The 9,296-nt window shown below is 31.5% G+C and overlaps 1 protein-coding gene and 1 pseudogene across 2 annotated transcripts; both read right to left on the reverse strand.

Moving 5' to 3' along the window:
• Window positions 1-1,714: 1,714 nt before the first annotated feature.
• On the reverse strand, window positions 1,715-3,230 carry LOC107605431 (uncharacterized). Its single transcript, XM_016307311.3, has 3 exons — window positions 3,023-3,230; window positions 2,540-2,675; window positions 1,715-1,930 (listed from the first exon to the last, which is right to left on the reverse strand). The coding sequence occupies exons 1-3, from the start codon at window positions 3,103-3,105 to the stop codon at window positions 1,832-1,834; spliced, it is 318 nt and encodes a 105-aa protein (XP_016162797.1). The 5' UTR covers window positions 3,106-3,230; the 3' UTR covers window positions 1,715-1,831.
• A 723-nt stretch (window positions 3,231-3,953) lies between these two features.
• On the reverse strand, window positions 3,954-8,811 carry LOC107605434 (putative protein phosphatase 2C 60; annotated as a pseudogene). The gene is made up of 11 exons (XR_015886093.1): window positions 8,568-8,811; window positions 7,699-7,821; window positions 7,550-7,613; window positions 6,870-6,978; window positions 6,244-6,397; window positions 6,034-6,159; window positions 5,662-5,785; window positions 5,445-5,521; window positions 5,172-5,224; window positions 4,744-4,798; window positions 3,954-4,370 (listed from the first exon to the last, which is right to left on the reverse strand). The product of XR_015886093.1 is annotated as a putative protein phosphatase 2C 60 (transcript).
• Between the last annotated feature and the right edge of the window lie 485 nt (window positions 8,812-9,296).

The raw sequence follows: 9,296 nt of genomic DNA on the forward strand, positions 1-9,296 counted from the left end.
GTCTTCTTCAGTTCTTGTACTTGTATTATCTCTCTGCCTTAGGAGCATCTCTCCCTTTGAATTGTTGCTTTTTTTTTTTTTTTCTCTTTGGAAGAAAGAAAGAAAAAAATTTTTATTTATTTATTTAAAAAAAAAAATACTTTTAGTGATTTTTTTTTCTTTATGATATCTTTAAGTCTTTAACCATAAATCTAAATCTAAATTTTTATTATTTATTTATCTTTTATATTTAACTATTGAGATTCGATAACAAGTTATATGAATTTTAAAATTTGATTTTTTTTAAAATATTAATTCAAATTGTTTCGAGGGTAACAATAATGACCACAAGCCAATGAATTATAGTTCAAATGGCATAATCTCCCCATAATCTCATATTCAATTAAGAGGTTGCGATTCGAATCTTTTATCTTTGATAAAAAAAAAAAAACAATAATAACCACAAATAAAATAAGAACGATGATACTTGTAAACTGTATATAAAACAGGAAAACTTTTTTTTTTCCCTGGTACTTGAAAATCTTAATAGAATTCAAGTTAAAGAAGACTAGTCATCATCTAGAATCTTGGATTTTAACCTAATATATTGGATACTTCTAAAGATATTTATAATCTATCTATCTATCTTATTCTATCTTCTATATTGATAATAAATTTAAAAATCAAATTATAAATCTATGATTATCACGTTAGTATTTCTTATTTGCACAACTATCGCAATGCATTCATAATGGATTATACTAACACAAAAAAAAAAGAATTTTGAACAATCAACGTCAAGATAAGAAAAACCATTAACCCAAAGTCCTAAGCAATTAGACAATAGAACAAATTAAAGTTTCAAAATTCAAACACTAAACTAGTAGCAAGTCACAATTAAATATGACAATTAAAAGGGGTATGTGTTTGTACATTTTTAGTCAGGTTATAACAAAAAACTTAGTCATGTGTTACAATTTCAACACTACCTAGCATTGTATTATGTCAAAATAATATTCAATACATTTGACTCAATTTAAGGGTTTTTTAACTTAAAGAATTAAAAATTGTCATGTTCCCTTTATATAGTTTTCATTGAGTTTTGTAAAAAGTAATGTAATGGCCCGTATATGAAGTATGAACATACAAGTATGATAAGAATGTTAACTATATCTATTTTTTTTCTTTTCGTTTTTTTTTTAATTTTCAAAAATCTGGTAACAATAAAGAAACGAATGAATAAAATAAATATATATAAAGATTTCTTTTAGTATGTTCATAGCCATTGATCCCCCCCTCCCCCCTCTTCCAATGAATTCTAGGTAGAACATGATTACGCCAACAAAGAAAGAAGGCCTCAAGTTGTCAAAGCAATAAGGTAGTTCAACTCAAAAGAGAAAGTGAAAACTTCCGTAAAACTTTGCTCACATTTATTGCATAGTTTTTAAGTATCATGTAAAATATAACACATAATGTAATTATGAATGAAATTCAGACTAGAAAAGTTATTAGATATTATAAAGATCAAGTCAACACTCAATCATAAATTCATGTATCTAAAGTCCAAATGATAATAAAAGAGGATGAATTACTCTTCTGAAACACAGTACAGTAAAATGAAGGAGCTTTTCTTTGTTTGTTTTTAATAGAAAGCTCTAATTTTATTGAAAAGATGAATGCCAAATAACAAAACAACCAGGAACTATGGGGCCTCATGAATCGAATGAATGAGGTTTCAATGAAAGAGAGACATTTGAATTTTGACCATAAAAGTTGGAAAATTAAAATCTGAAGAACATTGTTCTGATAAGATCTTGGTATGTCACATCTGAGCTACATGCCTCATCAGTCTTCAATTGATATCAGAATTGATACTTTTGTCTTCCTCCTTATCATCGTTATCTTCTTCATCCGTAGAATAATCTTCTTCATCCATAGAATCTACTACAATCTGCATGGAACATCCACACAAAAATATTGTCAATTCAACCATCTGATGATTAATTAAAGCATAAATTGAAAATGGGGTCGAATATAACAAATACAGAATGTTACTTAAAACTCAAATTTAAACATAAGTTTTTTCAGTGCGCAAATAACATTGCTTAAAAAACATATCACATATGAATAACTTTCCCATATAAATTATAACTAATTAATGATAAAGTATACATATAAATATAATGCAAACAAAAAGAAGCACAAGAAACTGGAGCAAACCATAATTTCCCTTACAATCTGGAAGATTGCCGAGGACACACATTAAGATTCAAGGTAAGGCTTAATGATTGTCATCATATAGTTCATCTTTCACAGAATTTCAAACCTTGAACATATCAGTTTTCATTATATGAATATAATTAGACACCATATATATATTATCAATCAAAACCATAAGGGTCTCTAGGCAGGGCTCAAATAAAGAAAGCAATTGTTCAAGAAACAGTAAGGCCAACACAATAGTCTATATGGTGCAAATTGCAATCAACATTTCTTATTGAAACTGCATTAAAATATTGAAATTCTATGAAATTAACAGAGGAATATTGAGAGTACTTACACATTTCTCAACTTTTGGATTGTCCTTGACCTTTCTCACTTTCTTCATTCTGTCATAACCTTTGCTGTTATTCTTAACTTGTTGGTAGAAGCCGATACTCATGTCCCATAGAACCTTCCCACAAGTACTACAAGACCTGCAAACACAACATAGATAATAAATAAATTAAAAATAAATAAAAACCAGATAGGGTAAATTAATCAATCAACGAGATTGGAATGATTAGAATATAAAAAATTTTCTCCAAACACCAAATCCCAAGAACATTGTCGTTATCTTTTCTTTTCCGATAATTTTGTACTATATCTTAAAATCAAAATACAAATAAATAAAGAAAAGAAAAGAATTAAAGATGGCAATTATGATAATGCATGCAAATTGCAGTATAGATTTGAAAGAAAAACCCTACTCTTTGTAGTTTTGATACGCTAATTAATTGAAAAAAAAAAGAAGAAGAGAGGAATCCAGGGTAAGAAGAAGAACCCGTTGAAATTCTTGGGGAAAACGTCGGGAATTTGTTGAATTCTGGTTTGTTGATAGCGCACACAGTGATCACACCACTCCATTGTTATTGCTTGCAGCAACTAGTATTCGCTTCTCGAAGGCTCGTTACGTTCAATTCAAGCTCGCAAAGAAAGAACGAACTTGTTCGCTATGATGAAGAATGAACGAGTGTCTGGATTCGGTTCAGTTATGAAATAGTGAAGTATTTATTTCAGGTCGGGTGAAGTGACGTGTTGTCAGTTGTAACCGACTAAGCGCGAAGAATATAACTAACTAACTAGTTTGTTTCAGCATGTGATAAATGAAATGGAAATGAAAATGAAAATGAAATTCATATCATTCTAATTTAACGAATGAAAACCCTCTGAAATCCTTGGGGAGCAAGAAATCTATATATTGACTAAGTTTCATGAATTCTCTCTTTCTTCCTTTCATATTCGCTTTTCGGTTGACGTGGCACAAAGGAAAAGTATAAGGAGACAATAAGGGAGGTAAACAATGTGAACAATGGAATATAAAAGGAAGGAATTTCGCTAGAGAGCCAATGGAATATTTGTACAATGTGTACAATGGGATATGAATTAAAAAATGAACATCACCTATACTATCCAAAATAACCATCAGGTACTAGGGATAATAAATATCTCATGTCCCAAAAATTTAAGCAGATTTTGAGATTCACCAAGAATCGAACTCTTGATCTTTCGGATCTCTGATACCATGTCATAAAGCTACTCATCCCAAAAACTCAAGCTGATAGGAAAAGGTAACACTAATGGTTATATCTCTAATACATCCCTAAATCTCCATTGTACACATTGTAAAGGAAAATACTGTCCATGTTCAAATTGTCCTAATATTTTGGATGAAAACTTGAACAAATTTTAACACAAGACAAATACCGTTTACATGTTTTGTAACTGTATTTCAACGTCTCTATATTTCTGTTATGCAAGTTAGGACCCAACAGATTATACAGGAGAAACATGCTCAACCTTGTAAAGTGAAAAGTTAAATTGAGGATCCATTCCATGGTACAAAACTTAGCTAGTTGGAATTGGAGCAATCTATGGATGGATTCTAACAAGTGCTCAACACTATAAATTAACAATTCACACTGGAATTGTGGCTGCTAAGTCCTAACTTTGACTTCCTTCTAGTTTTGCTTCATTTGAAGAGTACTGCTCTTCTGTTGGGGCATGAATTGGGAAGGTTTTCTGAACTGCACCAAGATCATGGTCATGTTATCGCATCCCTCGCCAATAGTAATTGACGGTGCCAAACAACGATCTAGTACTCGCTCACACACTGCAGAAAGTTTTGTTTCCTGACAAGTTAAATAGTAACATTTTAAGAACATCTGTTGTTTGAAATCACATGAACCAAAACTACATAAAACTTAAATGTAACCTTGAAAGGTTAAGTATTGGTGTATCATGTTGCTTAGTAGTCCAAATACAACTTACACAACTCTGATCATGACATGACAAGAATGACAGGTAACTTCTTTTGGTTGATGAAAGATAACTGAAAACTTGAATTTACTTCATTCTCTTAGCTCAGTTTAGTTGGAGGATAAAATTTTAAAAGATCAAATTTCGAAAAATAAGTTATATACAAAACTCATCCACCAATGTCTCACTTCATTTATAGCACCTAAACCATACTGACCCTTATTAGGAAACTTGTATAAAACTCACCAACAGCAGTTCTTGACGCACGAAATCAACCAATTGTTGACTTGACATGCAGTCCCTGAAAAAATTAAAGAGAAACAAACGTTCACAAAAATTCAGGGATTTAAACAAGAGAAAGTAAAAGGGAAATACATCCACCAGTACAGTTTCTCACACTTTTATGACTCAAGTTTTAGTTTATGTGATGATTTGTTGTTAAGATGCATATTCAGGGATTTTTTTTTCTAAAATGTGTGCATCACTTCACTTATGAGGCTGCATCACCTTACCGCATCAAAGTGACTCGCTTTTTGGTTTAACACATCAATGTTTCTTTTGCCTTGGGGCAACACTGAGCTCACTTTGCATTTCTTAAATAATCATACTATTCTGCCAAATTCAAGATAACATTAAAAATCTAAATGGAAATATGAGAAACATTAGTAGCATACCATATGCCATCACAAGCGAGCACCATAAATTCATCTTCGTCACAAAGATCAACCTATAAAAAAAGTCAACCAATATATGTTAGCAGGTTAATTCGAGTTAAAAACTCGAAATAGAAACTAAAACAAATAATATGCATGGTTATGAAGTAATGAGAGACTCTTAACCACACATTTTATTATGAGTTCTAGGACTAGCATATCACTAAATCAGAAACTATGGTAGATCTATGTATCACATTGGAACTTAACTGATTTCAACAAGAACAAACTTACAATGTTTATATCTGGATTTGCAGTCACAATCTGTGTTTCAACTGAGAGAAATTTATTCTGCTTAAATTCCACGTCACCTGCGGAAAATTGATACACGTTGAATGTGTCTTTTCATACTGACAAATTCATGGATCTTCCTAATTAAATTTCTGAAAGAAAGAAAAAAGAAGAGAAAAAAGCTTAAACTAAAATTTGAAAAGCTGCAGTAGGTAAATACCTATAGCTCTTGCAAGATTTAAACTCCCATTAACTCGTCCTGCGTGAATGAAACCACCAGCTTTTAAGATTCTTTCCTTCTCAATCGCAAGGTCAGGTTTGTGGTCTCTTGTTAAATTGTATGCCTATGCAAAACAGCCATAGTTAGAACTTAAAAAAATACATCTACAATCTTTAAGAGACATAGTCCACAAGAGAAAGAAGCAAAAACAATATCTATGCATTCTAAGTTTCTAACTAGTTAATTCAAGAGACATATGTTATGAAATGTACACTAGCAATTCACAGAAAACACAGCATGCAGTGTAGTTATACATTCAAAGAAGCAGTTAGCATGATAGAAATCTAAGAAGCTTCAATATGAAGTTATTACCTGACCCTTCCTAGACAAAACACAACGCGAATCACCGGCATTTGCAATAAAAAGTTGGTTGTTTTTAACAATTGCTACACAAGCAGTGCTTCCAGAAGTTGGTCCAGCAAAATTGGAATGGGGTCCCTACTTAGAAATTACAATATATAAGATCAAATTAAGCTATGGTAAGTTGGTAAGAAAAGAAAAAGAAATAAACAAAACCCCTACCTCCTCAAAAGTCCAATCATCACTTTGGCAATTAACATTGTTGCCGCGTGGAGACCGAATCAAACCTTCCATCATCCCATTAAACTTGTTCATCTTATCACCCAAGGCTGCTAATTCCCTCCAACCTCTTTGACCCTGCATCATCTCGTCCATTCTGCATAATAATAATGAAAAACTAGTTCATAACTTCACCGTTTTCATATGCTATTTTGGTCAACAATATGTAGACTAAGTCATATACATTCACTAACTATATAATTTTATTTTATTTCATTTTTTAATTATTTTTCAGAAAAGAGAACCTTTTAAATATTCAAGTGTCTGGTATACCTGCAAGGGACTATTTAGGATGTTTGGTAAGACTAAAACATTAAAATCATTTCAATAATCTCTTATTTATACTGTCGCTTTTATGCATAATTGATTATGTAAGCACTTATTTATTTTTGGATAGTTTAGCTGGGAAGTGGAACCACAACCTCCTTTAAAAGTTTGTGAGCCAAAAGAAGGTTTATACTCTAAATAGTTCAAACTTCGTAGACTGTATACAAACACAAAACTTATTTTGGTGATGTAATTAACAAAGAACAGGGGAACACACTTAAGGGACCTCTTTCTCATATAACCTGAAAAAAGCTTTCTGAAGAGAAGCTGCTATATCTCCATCAAGGTATGCTTTACTCTTAAGCACCTGAAGGTGAAGATACTTGGCACAAAACTTCGCAACCGCCTTACCTGGAAATTTTGGAGTTTATTAAGCATCGAAAACACATTGTTGATTACAAAACCATACATAATTTCAGTAATATTCTGATAGGACATGTAATGTGCGTTTCCAAGTTGAAGTTTTGGAGGGAAAGGCTTTGAAAAGTAAAAGAGACTTCACTTTACACTAGAAATCCTTCCCTTTTCCTTCAAAATCGAAGAGTAACAATTTCATTCATATTTTGGGAAATTGTTATGTATAAATAAGAAAAAGAAAGAGATAGATAGTGATACTTGTAACTTAAGTTATGGTGAGAGTTTAGCGAAAGTTGAGGGAACTCGTAATTATCCACATTCTTGTAGAGATTTAGAGTTCGTGATCATATTTACTGACGATTCTATAGCAATAAAGCAATCCAGTTAGAGTCCAAATGTAATTTCTTAGTCCTGTTTTTACCCGGCTTTTCCCTAGAATATGCATGTAGCTAATTATTACTAAGCTCTAAATTCTAATGCCTAGAATGTTCTTCCTTTATGTAACAAACAGTTAAACCAGCAATCTGTCATTCTTCCCAAATAGCCAAACTTGTTCAATCCTCACCTCCATGCCCATCATATACACCAAAAAATGAAGTGGACGCATCCACATCAAGATGTGCAGCATGCTAGCAGAAGAAAATGGCATGAAAAAGTCAACATATTTTCATTTTCAAAAGCTATGTTCCAAGTAATTTATTACTGATTACTCACAGCATCTTCCATTGTTGCGCGCCACCCTTGCATCGATGACAAACCATATCTAAGACAGTCATTTTCTCCGTCTTCAGAAAACTTTTCAGTTTTGGGAAAACTCAGATTTGTTCCCATCCCTATCTGAATAAAAACATATGCATTAGTTTTATTTCTTCAAGCATTACAATGAAAGAAAAACCTACACCAAAATAGTGACAAAATAATAACCTGGATGCCATTTAATAATGTAATTGTTTTTATGAAAGATTTCACAAGCATTAAACAAAAAATTAAGAATCAAATCTTCCATTTTCAAAAGGAAAGTAGAAAGAACCAAACAAGAAAAAATATTGTCTAGAAGTGCCAGGGGCAATGAAATCAAAGTTCTGAAGAAAAATATTGATGACAGAATGCTTATCAGTTCTGATATCATTAGCCTATGAGGCACAAATACGAATACAAGTATTAAAAAGAAATTAGTTATAAATTTAACAGGTTTAAGATAGCAGTATTTGATGCATATATGCATAGTTTATGTACAAGCAAATAAGAAATTAAGTATTTGTGCATCATAATTCATAGGTGATAATAAAGCATTCAACACAAACCAAGGAACAAAATAACTAAATATTTCAACACAGAGCAAACAGAACTACAACAAGCAGTGATGAAAATGGAATGACAACGACAGAATATTTGAATAGATAAAACTAATGGAGGCCTCATTATATTTCAATTTGGCAAAGAATTCACCGGTCAAAAGATCAAACAGAGTCAGAATCCAAAATCAAGCAAGACACAGATGATAATAAAGAGAAAGAGTCAAAGAGAAGCTATGAACAAAAAAAGAGTTCCAAAACTCATAATTGTTTGCATAGCAGACTCACTTGACTTTTGCAGTGACTCCTTGGAAAGTCAAAAAGGAACTCTTTTTATGAGTTTCAAGAGAAGACTTTCACTTTATAAAGAAGGAGAAAATGAACAGCACTCTCTTTGTTTTGTTGAAGGAAAGGAAACGAGAACTGGAAATTGGGAATAAAAAAAAATGGGGAGAATGAAGAAAGGTTTGAGGCACAGAGCAGAAGAATGAATGTACATGCACAAAACAAGTTGCTAGCACAACTAGTGGTGACTGGTGTCAGTGAGAATAATTTAAAAAAAAAAAAACAAAAGACAAGAAAAGGAGAAGACTTTCTTTCTTTTTATTTTTTTTTTCTGGCACAGAATACAATGATCCTTTCATATGTTAGTTTGTGTTTTTAATTTTGAGGAGCTTCTAAGAAATTACAAGTTTTTCTGTGTGAGAGTGACTGTTCACCCACCGCCACCAGTCCACCACAAATGAACAATATTTTCATGGCAAAATATAACCATATTTGGATATGCAATTTTGGATATTAATATTCTTTTAAAGGATTAATTAACATGTAAAATAACAAATATCAGTTAATAATGAACCGATATAAATTTTGGATATGCAATTTCTTCTTTTTACTGTTTATTAGTTTATTTTATTAGATCCCAATAGAGCTAAAAAGAATCCAAATAATTGAGTTAAGAATTTCGTTAATATTTTTGTTTGTGACTTAAATAAATTAAATAAAAAAATAAATAAA

Source organism: Arachis ipaensis, chromosome B6, assembly GCF_059453495.1.
Source record: "Arachis ipaensis isolate K30076 ecotype BB chromosome B6, ASM5945349v1, whole genome shotgun sequence".
In the NCBI taxonomy this organism is placed as follows: domain Eukaryota; kingdom Viridiplantae; phylum Streptophyta; class Magnoliopsida; order Fabales; family Fabaceae; genus Arachis; species Arachis ipaensis.